The 16705-nt window shown below is 42.0% G+C and overlaps 1 protein-coding gene across 1 annotated transcript in view; it reads left to right on the top strand.

The window, feature by feature from the left end:
- Window positions 1–5418, top strand: part of faap24 (FA core complex associated protein 24) — a 140737-nt gene extending 135319 nt beyond the window's left edge. Inside the window, exon 5 of the mRNA XM_039763574.1 lies at window positions 4857–5418. Coding sequence (XP_039619508.1) covers window positions 4857–5102 — 246 coding nt within the window. The 3' untranslated portion in view covers window positions 5103–5418. The remainder of the gene's footprint in view (window positions 1–4856) is intronic.
- The last annotated feature ends 11287 nt before the right edge of the window (window positions 5419–16705 follow it).

Raw genomic sequence — 16705 nt, 5'->3', positions numbered from 1 at the left:
GGTAAATGCAGACAGAGGCCATTTATCTGTTCTCATCCTCTTAGATCTGAGTGCTGCATTTGACACCATTGATCACAACATTCTTAGAAATCGCCTTAGTCAATGGGTGGGCCTCTCTGGCAGTGTCTTAAATTGGTTTGAATCCTACCTGACAGGGAGAAAATATTTTGTTAGTTGTGGGAATTACAACTCAAGACACATGATATCCAATATGGTGTTCCACAAGGCTCTATCCTGGGTCCGCTGTTATTCTCAATCTACATGCTTCCGTTAGGTCAGATTATCTCAGGGCACAACGTGAGCTACCACAGCTATGCTGATGACACACAGCTGTACTTATCAATAGCACCTGATGACCCTGATTCTATTGATTCACTAACACAATGTCTGACTAGTATCTCAGAATGGATGAATAGTAATTTTCTCAAGTTAAATAAAGAGAAAACTGAAATTTTAGTGATCAGCAATAATGGATACAATGAGGCTATTAGAAATAAACTGGATACATTAGGATTAAAAGTCAAGACGGAGGTAAAAAGCTTAGGGGTGATTGTTGACTGTAATCTGAATTTTAAATCACATATTAATCAGATCATTAGGACAGCATTTTTCACTTAAGAAACATAAGTAAAGTTAGACCTCTTATATCACTGAAAGATGCTGAGAAATTAGTTCACGCGCTTGTTTTCAGTCGACTAGATTACTGTAATGCACTCCTCTCAGGACTACCCAAAAAGATATAAATCGTTTGCAACTAGTGCAGAATGCAGCTGCTAGAATCCTAACTAGGAAAAGAAAATCAGAACACATCACACCAGTTTTATGTCACTACACTGGTTACCTGTGTCATTCAGAATTGACTTTAAAATTCTGCTTATGGTTTATAAAGCCTTAAATAATCTCGCCCCATCTTATATATCGGAATGTCTGACACCTTATATTCCAAATCGTAACCTCAGATCCTCAAATGAGTGTCTCCTTAGAATTCCAAGAACAAAACTTAAAAGAAGTGGTGAGGCGGCCTTCTGCTGTTATGCACCTAAAATCTGGAATAGCCTGCCAATAGGAATTCGCCAGGCTGATACAGTAGAGCACTTTAAAACACTGCTGAAAACACAGTACTTTAACATGGCCTTTTATAACTTCATTTTAATCTTAATTTAACTTAATCCTGATACTCTGTATGTTCAATTCATCATAATAACTATTCATGGTGGCTCTAAAATCGGTACTGACCCCTACTCTCTTTTCTGTTTCTTTTTCCGGTTTCTTTGTGGTGGTGGCCTGCGCCACCTCCACCTACTCAAAGCTTCATGATGCTCCAACAATGATGGATGGATTAAAAGAAAGAAGTCTACGTGACCATCATCATCATCAAGCCCTTCCGTGAGAACCCTAAATCCAAAGAGGACTGTTTCATTTATGTTAGGTAGAATGCCCAGAGGGGACTGGGCGGTCTCATGGTCTGGAATCCCTACAGATTTTATTTTTTCTCCAGCCGCCTGGAGTTTTTTGTTTTTCTGTCCCCTGGCCATTGAACCTTACTCTTATTCGATGTTAATGTTGATTTATTTTGTTTTATAATTGTGTCTTTCATTTTTCTATTCTTTAATATGTAAAGCACTTTGAGCTACTGTTTGTATGAAAATGTGCTATATAAATAAATGTTGTTGTTGTTGTTGTTGATGTCAACCAGGACAGTCCTACAACATACGTAGCCTTGAGGAACTCCAGGCGTATCTCATCCACCCCTGGGGCCCTGCCACCAAGGAGTCGTTTTGACCACCTCGATGACCTTAGTCCCAGAGTTGGGGGAGCCCACCTCCGAGTCCCCAGACTCTGCTTCCTCATTGGAAGGCATGTTAATGGAATTGAGGAGGTCTTCGAAGTACTCCCCACACCCACAATGTCCCGAGTCAAGGTCAGCAGCGCACCATCCCCACCATATACAGTGTTGACACTGCACTGCTTCCCACTCCTGAGACGCCAGATGGTGGACCAGAATCTCCTCAAAGCCGTCCGAAAGTCGTTCTCCATGGCCTCCCCAAACTCCTCCCATGCCTGAGTTTTTGCCTCAGCAACCATCGAAGCCGCATTCCGCTTGGCCTGCCAGTACTTATCAGCTGCCTCCAGAGTCTCACAGGACAAAAGGGTTCTGTAGGACTCCTTCTTCGGCTTGATGGCATCCCTCACCGCTTGTGTCCACCAACGGGTTTGGGGATTGCCGCCACGTCAGGCACCGACCACCTTATGGCCACAGCTCTGGTTAGCTGCCTCAACAATAGAGGCACGGAACATGGCCCATTCGGACTAAATGTCCCCCACCTCCCTAGGGACATGGTTGAAGTTCTGCCGGAGGAGGGAGTTGAAGCTACCGCTGACAGGGGACTCTGCCAAACGTTCCCAGCAGATCCACACAACACGTTTGGGCCTACCAGGCCTGACTGGCATCCTCCCCCACCATCGAAGCCTACTCACCACCAGGTGGTGATCAGTTGACAGCTCCGCCCCTCTCTTCACCCGAGTGTCCAAGACATGTGGCCGCCTGTCCAACGACACGACAACAGAGTCGATCATTGAACTGAGGCATAGGGTGTCCTGATGCCAAGTGCACATATGAACACCCCTATGCTTGAACATAGTGTTCGTTATGGACAATCCGTGACGAGCACAGAAGTCCAATAACAAAACACCACTCGAGTTCAGATCGGGGGGGGCCATTCCTTCCAATCACGCCCTTCCATGTCTCACTGTCATTGCCTACGTGAGCATTGAAGTCTCCCAACAGTACAAGGGAGTCCCCAGAAGGTATGCCCTCTAGCACCCCCTCCAGGGACTCCAAAAAGGGTGGGTACTCCAAACTGCTGTTCGGTGCATCCGCACAAACAATATTGAAAGTAAACTCTACCTTTCCATTATAAATCCTCAACTGTTGGTCTACCATTTAAATCTAAATGCAGAAGCATCAGTAAGTTCAAGTACATTATCCAGAACAAACTGCTTTCAAGAAAACTTTAAATTAATTTCATTTTAATTTAATCTTAATTCACTCAATCATTTTACTTTAACTGTAGCTGTTAGATAAACAGTAATCAAGTGATGTTTTATAGATAAAATGATCTGATAATTATAAAGTAATCCAAATGACACCAGTGTCTGTCTGATTAACTAAATTTTCATGTCAGTTTAGTAGAATTCACTGGTCAGTATTTTTAAAAGTGTACTTTATAATTATAATAATTGCACTATTTTCTCAATGAGAGGAAATTTGAAAAATCCTAGAGGTGAGTAGTATGAACTGCAATTCATTGCATAATATTTCCCACTATCCTGATGATACCAATATGGTGTCACGATATCAGGAAAAAATTTTAAGCCCCTCAGCATTCACAAACTTGTAGCTAAAAAGGTTTTCTTTCTGTAATTTACAAATGCTTTCAAGGTGAACCTGGGGTAGAAGAGTGTAAACAATAAATAAACAGATTCATGATAAATTTAACCAATTAAAAAATACTGGAAATATTCAGATGCTCAGGATGTTATCCATCCATCCATTTTCCAACCCGCTATATCCTAACTACAGGGTCACGGGGGTCTGCTGGAGCCAATTGCAGCCAACACAGGACGCAAGGCAGGAAACAAACCCTGGGCAGGTCGCCAGCCCACCGCATCAGGATGTTATATAGATCTAAATATATTCTGCTAAATTTACATTCTTTTCTGATTGGTTAAAATTACAAAAAAATCAAATAAAGTCGAATTTTTAAAATAGAATTTCTCATTATTGTGAATGCAGAACTGTTAATTGTAATTTGTTACTAAAACTTAAGTTCTTGATCATTGATATGTCATGGTGTGCTGTTGTCCGAAGCGTTACTGAGGGTTTTTTTTTTTCTTTTTTTGGGTGTAGAGTACAAGTCAAAGGAGGTTACGCTTAAGCTTTGTAATGCACTTGTTAGGTCTTGCTTGGATTACTGCATTCAGTTTTTGCTTGCAGGCTTAAAAAACCACAAGAAAAGATCCAGATAAGCACAACTAATTTAATTCCAAGGCTACAGGGTATGAGTTAGGAGAAAACGTTGAAGGAATAGAATTATTTCATGTTAAGCAAGCAGAGATTAAAAGGTGACATGATTTAAGTTTTTAAAATTATGAAAGAAAATACTACAGTGGAGCCATGCAATTACTTTAAAATGATTTCAGCAAGAACACTGAGATACAGCTTAAAATTTGTCAAGGGTAAATGTCACACACCTGTTGGAGCATTTTTTTTCACAAAGAGGACCATAGACACATGAAATGAAACCCCATGTAGTATAGTGAAAGTAGGACTTTAGGGACCTTCAAATCTCAGCTTGAAGTTATTTTGGAGAAATTAGTTGGATTAGCAAGCTTTGTTGGCCTGAATAGTCTGTTCTCATCAAATTTTTTCTAATGTTTTAAAAATTGGCAAATATGGTCTGGAACTCATACTGTGGATTTTCAAAAATAGTTGGATTCAATTCAGGAAAAGTCAGTTTGCTCTCAATAGACCTGCATGGCCATCTATGGAAAATCCAACGGATGAGAGAGCTTGGAGTGTAGTTTGGGGATTTGAAAGAACCAACTTTATATGGAATTAGTTGAAGCCATTCACTGAAAAGTGAATTCACTGCAGCAAATACCTAAACATTGTGGAAATGGTTTGCTTCAAATTTGCTTCATGGGGCATATACTCTCATATTTGAGCTGTCATTCAGTTTAATCTGCATGTCTTTCAGTTTGGCAATATAAAGACCAACAAGATAAAATACTGTATGTTGAAAGCTTGCAAATACCATGAAGTAGTAATTTTTTTTATATATATATTTTTGAAGGTTCTTGAAGAAAGCAACGAACATTATCGCAATTCTTTTCTCTGCAAGAGCTGTTGCAGTGTTGTTGAACCCGTTATCCTTGTCTTAGTCCAGAAAATTCCAGGAGTTGGCAAAGTGAAAGCTCTGGCATTGCTGCAACAGTTTCCAAGTATACAGCAACTGAGTAATGCTAGAACTGAAGAACTGGAGGCGATTGTGGGACAAACCACTGCACAGCAAATTAAAATTTTCTTCATGAAGATTTAGTCAATATTCACAGCTTTGATGCATTATATTTTTTACAGGTTTGGGATAGAAGAGTAAAAGAAATAATAATTACAAAGCATCAATTCTGTTGCATGGTTCTGTACTTGTTCATTTGTTTGTTTTTCTTTTTGTTTTTTTAAATGTTCTGATCTTAATGACAAAATTTAAAATGAAAGAGTAGACCATGCAGAATACCTTTATTGTGTTTATTCTGTCTGCAAGATTTCATTGTTTAGATGTAGACTGTCCTTTTTCAGTGTATTAAAGTCATCATTAAATCATTAGGGAAACCAAATTTCACTAGCCAACATTCTGATTATGACGTGCTGCCTTCTTTTATTTAACACATAAGATTTGGTTAATTCCTGGTAATGAAGGGCAACATCTTTGAAATAGAGGAACCCTCTTAAATATAACTCAAGGTGGGTTTCAGACCCCTTTGGGGAGGTTTGGAGTGGGGCTGAAAGTGTATTATGTTTGTGTGTCAAAACCCATACCTTAAAAAGTACTTTCACATTAATATTTGCATTTTTAATGTTATTTCTTTTTTCTTAGGTTTAGAGTAGTTTATATATTTTTCAGTAGATAGTTATTAGCTAATCATTCAGATAAATTGTTTCTTCTTTTTAATCTGTAGATAAATAATTCTTTAATTTTGTGTGTAGAGCTTCCCAACTATGTTTAGCCAAAAGACCAGACTTACTGAGGAAAAATTGTATGATTAGAACAATACCTAATCTCTAGAAAATGTAAAATAAAATAATGTGGAGAAAAATTGTATTATTTTACATATGGTGTACTATTAGATTATATTTATCTGAAGCGTCTAAACAGGTGAGCAGTCAAATAAGCCTGTATGTGCGAGTGCAGTTAATTTAAGAAATTTGAGATATTTGGTTAAAAAATAGTTACCATCTTATTAGCTTAAGTGGCACAGTAGCACAAACTGATTAGCCCTGCCACTTTACAGATCCAGTTTACTAAGTTCAAGTCCAACACCTCATTGTCTGAGTGGAGATTGCATGCTTTCTCTCTGGATTCCTTCTGGTTTCCTCCCACATTGTTAAATACTTGTAGGTTTGGTTAAAAGATCCCAGTGTGAGTGTGGGTAGGTGTGTAAGTGGACCCTGCAGTGGACTGGTGCTCTGTCCATGCACTTTTCCCACATTATGCCCAGTACTAGCAGGATAAATGTTTGCTTTCTGATCCTCTGAACTGGATTAAGTGGTTTTGAGAATGATTTTGACTATTTTTAGTTTTTTACTGAATAAAGTATATTTTCTTTAAGATTGTCAAACTATTACAAAATCAAGACATTTCTTAAAGATCATAAAATATGTAAAACAGAATTGTGGTACCATTGGGAAAGGCATCCTTCAAAGTTCAAATTTTTCTGCTGAAATCTCTTTCTTGTTAGAGTTAGAGAGTCGTCAGCCTTAGCATATCTACATCCATTTTGTTTAGTTATTCTTCAACATTGTTTATTTTTTTGTGTGTGTGTGTCACCGACTTAACTCTTCAAGCTCGGTTTTGAAGGCAGTCAGTCCACCATACACATATTAAAAAAATAAATGTCAAAATACAACCATAAATTGGCAGAGGAAAATTCATCATAAAGTATAAAAAGGAGCAAAACGTAGTATGAATTCATTCAAAAATCTAAATCAATTTCCTAAATTTTGTATTATTTGACTGCAAGAATATACTTTTAACTATTTTTAGTGTTCAGTTTAACAATGTTTAATCAGGTTTCTTCTAAAGTGCAGTTTAAATTTGGGGCATTGTGCACAACCAGGTCTTTGACCCACTGAACAGCTGATTGCCAAACTCTGCAGGTGCAAGTTACAGTCAAGAGCAACTGCAACAGAAAGGTAACATCCTATGCATGCAAACTTAATAGAACAGTTTAAAAATAGTAATTTAAAACGACAGAATATTCATGCAACAAGCAAGATAAATTGTTCATCAAAAATGTGCAAAAGATTTGCACATATAAAATTAGTACTTGCAGGAATTACTACATTTCGGTGGAATATCTGCAGTCCTGCACCAAATCTTAAACCCTGGACATCAGCAAAAACAGTCCAGTTAAGGAGTGGTAAATTTATGGAGGAGGTTCTCAGGTGTTTCAAATCTAATTCTTCTAAACAACCACTTAAACTAATTGCTCTTCTTCTGTTGAACCAGCCTGGAAAGCATGTACTTGCATGACTCAATTATCCCTATTCACATAAAACATAACTTATGGTGGATTCCTGCAAAACATTTGCTGAAGTTTTACTACACAAAAGAACTGAAACAAGACTGAAAATTAAAATAACATTTACTTTGAAGCAACCTACCTCAATAGCTACTAATGTTGTTCTACCACACTGACTCCTCAATTTAGCACATATTGCCACTCTCTACAATTGGATTTTGGAGTTCTTAAACCAACAGAATTCAGCATGTATGGACTGGTTCACAATGGTGCTCAACACAGCCATGCCAAAGGGTGGTGTGCTAAGTACCTTTCTCAACTCCTTGTTCACCTGACTGTGTTGCCAGAGAAAGCTCTAACTACATCATAAAATTTGCTGACAGCACCACTTTAATGTAAATGATTACCAATGATGATAAGACAACTTAAAGAAAAGAAATTTACCTCCTGACAACCTGATGCCATGACAGCAGTCTTATTCTATTCTAACAACATACTACAGTCCCATCTGCATTTGAAAGGGAATGCTGTTGAGAGCATGAACATATTCATATTTCCTTCAGTGACCATCACTGGTAAGCTAAAACCGGCACAATATGCTTTGTTTGTTGTTAAATTATGTAAATCACTATTGAGGCCTCATCTGGAGTACTGTATTCAGTTTGAGGCTTAATATTACAAAAATGACATAGCAACACTATGAGAGGAGAGCAACTATTCTATCTCCAGGACTGCATTGTATGAGCTGAAGAGAAATGTTGAAGAAGTGGGACCTTTTCAGTTTAAGGCAATGGAGATTTAAAGATGACATGATAGTATTGTTTAAAATTTCTGAAAGTAATTAGTACAGTGTATCCCTACTGTTACTTAAAAATCTTTAAGAAGAATTTGGGGACACAGTTGGAAAATTATTAAGGGTAAATTTTGCACAAATATTCTTTATTACACAAAGAACCATAGACATATGGAATAAATATCCAAGTATTTGTGTCCAACTGGGGATGCATGCTCCCTGGAAATGTGCTATTTTTAGAAATGCAGGTCATAGTTTGAACCTGTATATATATCACTTCAGTAATCATGGCGGAAATATTTAGACGAAAAATATGTACAAAATAAAGGATAGATATGCTTTAAAATGAAGCTTTCACTCCCAATATACATTGTAGTAAAATCAGTTATACATTGAAATACAGCCAAAGAGGAGCCATTTGAACAGTGCAATCATCATTCAGTTCATCAGTGAGGATGCTGCGACTGCAGTTCCATTTGGTAGATCACAATGTGCTATTTGTGACCAATACTAGATATGTCCTCAAACTCCCACACTTTTAGCACATTTAGTGAGCTATTTGAATATGCTCTATAGCAACTGGGCTCTTACAAGTCCCCAAAATAGCACATTCTTTTCACTATCTGTCAATAGTGCATCCAATCACATAAAATGCCTGTCTGAAAGAACGTACGTTGATTCGGCTGAATGCATGTATGCTAAATATAATTATGCTCGTAAATAAAACTATTAAATAACTATTTTTCAATTCTGGTTACAGTATTGTGGTAGCCAACAAGATTTTAGGGACCTTTGCTTTGTGACTTGATGTTATTTAGGGGAATCAAAGTGAATAGGATTGGTTAAATGAGATATTTTGTTTTATTATTTATTTAATAAATTTATTTGAAAAAATTAACATTCTATATGATCAATTGTAACTTATACAACAAAGAAGATAACATTAGATACAACCAAATCAAACTTAACAAAAAAGAATTAAATCCCCACCCGAGCGAAAGGGAGGAGAGCCATCAGGAAGAGCAAATCTATAAAAATAACAAATAAGGGAGAATGTCCTTTTTCCCAGTAAAAATGCTTATTCTAAAATGTTTTTAATTAGATCTTGCCATGGATGTTTTGAATATATCCTTGTATTATCGTGATATTTCCCTCTACTTACCCTTTAACCTAGGGGTATGTGTACTCATCGGGTACTTACCAGGTTGGTCTACTGTTGCACCATAAGATGAACACACACTTAGATAGATAGATATACGCATACACACAGAAACTCAACAGTGCCCTATAAGTGACACACACGCACAGCTGGTTAATCTCTAGGTCTCCTATAAAATATTCAAACATGCAGAGGCTCATCATCCTTGACTATATGCCATTTATCAGCCAATAATGCCTTTCTTTAAGTACGCTTCCTTACTATGGGGTGTAGCTCTCACCTGCACCCTTGGTAAAAATTGCAGCACAAAGGTAATGGCAAATCTACGGCTGCACCAGGTGCTCAAAAAAATCTAACTTATTACTTCAGTCACTCTAGACATTAAAACAAAGCATAGAGAGCTAAAAGCAGTGTGGTATTTATTACATGAGTAATAATAATAATACCAGTAGAGAAAAGCATAAAAGAAAATGTGGATAGCAAAGTCTGGATGTATATAGTCTTTAGAAAGAGCTTACAAAAAGTTAAAAGATGACAAGGATGAATGTTGCCAGCAGCTTGTGATCTAGCTCTTACAGTTGTTCAGAAAAACGATATGTTTTCAAGATGTGATTGTTAGATGTTTTGATTGGCTGGCTGTCAATATGAAGAATGAATTCACTCAGATTCTTTAAACTTGAGTACTTCTATTTTCCCCAAACAATAAAAATTTAGATGTGAATTTCCCCTTGGAATTAATAAAGTATCTATCTACTACTGGCATGTCTTCCTTTCCCAGGCTGTAAACCAATTTAGCAACTTGTTGTCCCAGATACCCAGGTTATAAGCTAATCAGCCTTAGGCACCAGCATGTCTTCCTTTCATTGTCGGAACAGCAGCTTTAAAAGTGAGGATATGCTTTGATGTGTCTTTTATTAAGTTCATCTGTTCTTTTGTCTTGAACAAAATATAATGAAAGTATACTCCAACATTTACAGATTTTGTACCCCACAACAATCCTCTAAGCGAGAATTTTATTTTTTCCAGTTTCAAGTAGTATAGGACATCACTTACCCACTGACTTATAACTTATTCTATGTTAATTAATGTTGACTTATTTTATTTTCTTACTGTGTCTCTTATTTTTCTATTCTTCATTATGTAAAGCACTTTGAGCTACATTTTTTTTGTATGAAAATGTGCTATATAAATAAATGTTGTTGTTGTTGAATGATTTGCTGGCTGAAAGTACTCTGTGTTATTTATTGTTATAAGTGGGCTAGGATTCTTCCAATTAAGCAAGATAAGTCTGCATGCTAGTAGTGTGATATAGGCAATTACAATCAATTTATCCTTCACTTTAGGCCTATCTGGGAGTGCATCAAATACAGTTGTTAAAGGGTTAGGAGGGATTATGACACCAAGGGTGTCTGATGGGCATTTGAAGGATTTAGTTCAAAATTTTGTTAATTTGGTGCACTCCAAAAACATTTAACCTAGTGAGGTTGCAGCTATATTGCAAAGTTCACAGGTTGAATTTTTGTCCTGAAACATTTTGAATAATTTTATATTTGATTGATAAAATTTAAGTTGAATGTTTCAGTGCTTTGCAGTTATGAAGCTGGAGTGTATTTCATGCATCACTGCCTTCCTATCCTTTTCTGAGATATTATGTGAAAGATCCTTTCCTTACCATACCCTAGGTTCTTTGAAAGGAATATATTTTTAAATATTACTGAGTTGCTATCTGAGTCTTCAGGACGGATAACTATTTCTTTTTGAACAGAAATGGACGGGAGTTGTGGAAAGTTGGGTAGGTTTACTTTAGAAAAGTTTCTGATTTGAAAGTAGTGGAAGGGGAGTTAAATTTAAAGCATAATTGTTTATACGATGCAAAGACATTATCTATATACAATTCTCTAAGTGTTTACATCCTGGATGTTTTCAAAGCACTAAATACTGCATAAGTTTGAGATGGTAGAAAAGGTGATTGTCATGTAGAAGTGCAACAGATAAAAGCTTGTTTGCCTTGAAGTGCTTCATGCATTGGTTCCTTATTCTGAATGAATGGTGGAAAACTGAATTATTGGTATATTAACAATAATTTGTTTACTTGAGCAGAAAACAGGGCATATAAAGAGGTACAGCAGGACTTTATTTCTATTGCAGACCAAGGGCCTGCATAACGGCATGCATAGAATTCACACTAAAACATGGTGTACGAACAAAGTGGAAATATGTATGCACAAAAATCCAGATGCATAGATCTGTGCGTACGCCAACTTCCATGTTCTTCCGCTACATAAATCCTGGTCAGTATGAAAAGTAGCGCATGTGCCTGCCACCTCCCCAACTCCTCCCAGAATTACACCTCTTTGAATATACAAATCAATATAAATAGCCCTTAAACTAAGCATTCTGTGAAAAGTCAATGGCAATAGCACCAGGGATAATAGAAGAAATTCAGAGAATACCAAGTGGAGGCAAGGAAAAACTTGCTATTTTTTGGTTTAAACAGTGGTATAAACAACAGTTGATTGAGTGACATAGAGTGTCGGAGAAACATGAAAGTTCAAGTTCACAAAGTCGCACAGTGCCCGAAACACACTGTCTGAGAATCATATAGAAGGTTATTAGGGCACAGAGAAAATAAAGCACACATTGGGGGAAAAAAGCACAGAACTTTAATCTTGAAATTTTCACTTTAATCACATAGTTTATTTTGTCATTAAAGTAGAACATCAGAAATTTTGTCTTAAAATCTTTAAATTTACTAGTTTCAAAAATACCATCATAACTAATGTAGCATGTTAAATGCTTTGTATTTTATGTGTTCTATGTGTGTGAATCACTATGTGATTCTTAAACGGGCTTTCTCTTCCTCCGACAGGACACAGAATCCATTACATTTGTGATAATGGATAATTACAGCTCTCTGAATAATTGAATGAATGAACACTTGATATAATTTTCATGATGATAGGAATTAAAGCACGTTATTAAACATGGGACCACAGTGCGGTGCAGTGCTAGTGAGGAGCTGGTGCCCCATTCAAAGATTGTTCCTGCTCTCCACAAGATGCTTGCTGCGCCATGGCCTTCGATGAAATAATTTATTTCAGTAGTACTGTCTCTTTCAAACGTACTAACCCCCAATTCCTGTCCTTCCTTTTCTTTCTCTAAGTACCCAATCGCCACACAATCAGCTCTGAAATAGATGTCAAGCCATCTGTAAGCTTAGAGCGCAGATTCTTCAAAACTTTTAAGGAACATTGAAATATCTTTGTAGTACATGTTTAATTATTGTATCCATCTATCCATCCAGTGTCATGCCAGTCCCAGGAAGATTACAGCTGAGCACACGAACAATCCCTGAACGGGGCGCCAGCTCGTCGGTAGCACTGCAACACCATGTCCTCACATGTTTAATTATTAACAATATTGATTATTTAAATGATGTTAACATTTTATCTGTTGTAAAGGACCGAGAGAGACAGTAGCAAGGGTTGGGGTTTTCCGGCCCCGTATATTGTACAGTTAAACAAAAACAGGTCAAAATCATAAACTAAACAGTTCATATCGCGCCGACTCCTGGCGTCGGCCATTTTATTGGGGAGGAGCCGGAAGTGGAGGAATGTCGGGAAGGACCGCAAGGGAGGATGGGAAGGATGGCGTCAGGGCAAGATGGCGGAGGAAGGGCGGAAGTATGCGCACTGCGGTCATCCATGCCTATGGTGCAGGGCGGTCTTTTTTCTATGAGGAAGCAGAGGGAGAAAGTTAATACCCCACCATTCCCTGGCGAGTGGTTTCCCAGGTGCTGTCGAATCAATCCATGCCTCCTACTCGCGCGTGCGTGACACGATCCCCCCCTTAGCCCAGGACCGTCAGGTCGGGCGGACCTAACCGAGAGGTCGTGAATACGAGAGAGGGCATCGGCATTGGCCTGAAGGGTGCCCGCCGATAAGTGACAGTGAACTTATACGGCTGTAAGTCCAGGAACCACCTGGTGACCCGGATTGACTCTTTGTGCAGGGACATCCACTGAAGTGCAGCGTGATCAGTCACAAGAGCGAACTCGCGACCCAGCAGGTAGTACCGGAGGTGGGTCACTGCCCACTTAATGGCCAAGGCCTCCCTCTCCACTGCAGCGTGCGGGTCTCCCGGTCCATCAGTTTCGGCTAAGGTACATCACAGGGTGCTCGACACCATCGGCGCTTTGGCTCAGCACGGCACCCAGGCCTGTGTCCGGCGTCGGTCTGGAGAATAAGCGGGAGCCCAAAATCGGGCGTCCGTAACACAGGTGCCGGCGTTAGGGCCTTCTTTAGGTCACTGAGCGCGTGTTCTGCTTTGTCGGTCCACACCACGTATAGGGGAGCGCCCTTTTTTGTCAGGTCAGTCAAGGGTGCTGCTCTTTCGGAGAAACGGGGAACAAACCGGCGGTAGTAACCCGCAAGCCCCAAGAAAGCCTGCACCTGTTTCTTGGTACTCGGACGGGGCCATTCTAAGATGTCTTTCACTTTGGAGCTCTGTGGCCGCACCTGTCCTTGTCCCACGAGGTAGCCTAAATATTTGGCCTCCTTTAATCCAAAAACACTTCCGGGGTTTATGCGGAGGCGGCTTTAGCCAGTGTTAGGAGGACAGCTGCGACCTGCAGTAGATGCTCCTCCCAGGTGCGGAATAGATGACAACGTCATCCAGGTAAGCGGCACTATAGGACTGGTGGGGCTTCAGCACTCTATCTACCAGGCGTTGGAAGGTCGCGGGCCCGTGCAGCCCAAATGGGAGGACCTTGTACTGCCAGTGCCCGCTAGGGGTGCTAAAGGCCGTTTTCTCCTTTGCGGATGCCGTTAAAGGAATTTGCCAATACCCTTTTGTCATGTCAAGGGTAGTCAGATATCGAGCCGTACCCAGCGCTCAAGGAGGTCGTCAATGCGGGGCATGGGGTAGGCATCGAACTTGGAGATCTGATTCAGGCGTCTAAAGTCATTACAGAACCTCCAGGAGCCGTCTGGCTTGGAGGCGAGGACAATAGGGCTGGACCAGGGACTATGGCTCTCTTCAATTATGTCCATGTCCAACATACGTTTCACCTCCAGTTCGACCTCTGCGCGTTTTGCCTCCGGGAGTCGGTAGGGCCTCTCCCGGACGATTACCCCGGGCTCCGTGACTATATCGTGCTCAATCAGCGGTCCGGCGGGTGACTCGCTCACTACCTCGGGGATGGCTCGGAGTGTTTGGGCTAACTCCTGCCGCTGCTTGGGGTCAGCTCTTCACGAGGTTAAGGGCAGTTGTGCTTGCGAAAGGGAGAGTGACCTACGGGAGCTGGGAAGCTCCTCTCTATCTCTCCAGGGCTTTAACAGGTTGACATGATAGATCCTCTCACTTTCGGTCGGCGGTTGGGCTGTTTTACCAAATAGTCGGCGAGTCCTTTCTCTCCTTAACCTCGTAAGGCCCTTGCCAGTGGCGAGCAGCGAGTGGGAGGTGGGGCGAGCACCATAACTTCGGTCCCAGGCGGAACTCCCTGAGGGCGGAGTTGCGGTTGTAACACGGGCCTGCGCTGCTTGCGCGAGTCCGTGCTCTTTTAGGAGGGGCCTGATCTTTGTGAGTGGTCGGCGCAGTTGCTCCACGTGCTCAAAATATTAGAGGAGGGAAGAGCCTCGGCCTCCCAGCCTTCTTTTAGGATGTCGAGGATTCCCGGGGTTGTCGCCCGTATAGTAATTCAAAGGGGAGAAGCCGTAGAGGCCTGGGGTACCTCCCGGTAGGCAAAAGCACGGCGGGAGGAGCTGGTCCCAGTTCCTGCCGTCGCGCTGACTACCTTGCGGAGCATCTGCTTAAGCGTCTGATTAAATCGTTCGACCAACCCGTCAGTTTGCGGGTGATAGACTGGCGCTTTCAGGTGCTTTATCTGCAGTAATTTGGCCACCTCCTTGAGCGTATCCGAAGTGAAGGCGTACCCTGGTCGTGAGGACCTCCTTGGGTATGCCCAGCGCGAAAACAAGTTAACCAGTTCCCGCGATGCTTTTAGTATTAGCGGGCGCGGGGAACCGCCTCTGGGTACCGGGTGGCATAGTCCACCATGACTAGGATATACTTGTGGCCACGGGTTGAGGGCTCCAGGGTCCCACCAAATCGACCCCTATCCTTTCAAAGGGGATGTCCACGAGGGAATAGGGACTAGAGGAGCACGGTCCCTCCTAGGAATCTGGCGGGTCTGGCACTCGGACAGGATTGACAGAACCGCGGACCTCCTCATTGATCCCAGGCCAGTAAAAGCGGAGCTTAATCCTCTCCAGTGTTTTTGGCCCGAGGTGGCCTAGGAGGTGAGCATGTGCCAACTTCGCATATCTCCCGCCCGGAAGGTGCGGAATTAGCAACAACTTCGCACCTCGCCCTCATGGGGAGCCACTCGGGACAACAGATCATTTTCAAGGACAAAGAAGGGTTCCGCGGTGTGGATCCGTCCGCTGTCGAGCTGTTAGGCAGAACAATCGCGTTCCGGGCAAAGCGCAGGGAGTCATCATTCCACTGCTCCCTCTTAAAGGAGGCGGCGTGGACGAAATTGATGGTCCAGGCGCGAGGAGTCTTGGGGCCTGGGCCCGGGAGAGTTCCTGGCTAGTCCCTTCTCCGGCGGAATCTTCGGGTCAAGGTCCGTAGCCACGGAAGGTCCCCGAGACACCAGCGCCCATAGGGCCTGCCCTTGTGCGGCGTGGAGGCGCGGGAGGGTGCCTTTTCCCCTCATGACAAGATCCAACGAGGCCCGGGGAGGCGAATGGCTTACCGCTGATTCTTTTAGACCAGTCTTGTCCCAGGATCACTGGGAAGGGGGTCAGGTAACACAGCGACCGTCATTTGGATTGGTTCCCCTTCCAGGTAAGATAGCAGTGGCGGAGCGATATGACCTAGTCCCCCATGTACACAGGTAACCAACAAATGTTGCTTTAACCACTGTTGCGGTAAGGCAAGCGGCGAGCAACAATGGTAATGTTGCTGCGGAATCAAACAAAGCCACCACAGCGTGCCCATTTAGCAACACCACTCCCGTATCCGGACTCGCCAAGGGATGCGGCGGGGTACAATACCTCTCCGTTGATGTCCAGCTGCAGTCCATAGGCTCCGGGGCGATGTGATGGGGGCAGTTTGGCAGCAGGTGGCCGGTCTCGCCACACTTGAAACAGCGCGGCGGACCCGGCCTCTCTTTGGCTCTGGCTGGCGCTTCTGCAGCGTCGAGGGCTTCGGGGTGGCCGCCCGTCCCTGCGGTTCCAGCGAGCAGGCTTTTCTGACCCCCAAGTGGAGGACCGCCAACTGGCGCTCCAGGGCGTCGAGGAGGCCCGACATGTTTGATAGGCGTGCCCCGGACCTGCTGGGCGAGGGAACTGGGCATTGCATTGACCAGGCCTTCACAGGCCACCCGCTCGACGACTTTCCGCCCGTCGGGGCTCTCTGGCGTAGCCAGCGGCCCATCTTGCCCCAGA

The sequence above is a fragment of the Polypterus senegalus genome, chromosome 9 (genome assembly GCF_016835505.1).
Source record: "Polypterus senegalus isolate Bchr_013 chromosome 9, ASM1683550v1, whole genome shotgun sequence".
Lineage (NCBI taxonomy): Eukaryota > Metazoa > Chordata > Cladistia > Polypteriformes > Polypteridae > Polypterus > Polypterus senegalus.
This window is presented reverse-complemented; position numbering and strand designations above follow the sequence as displayed.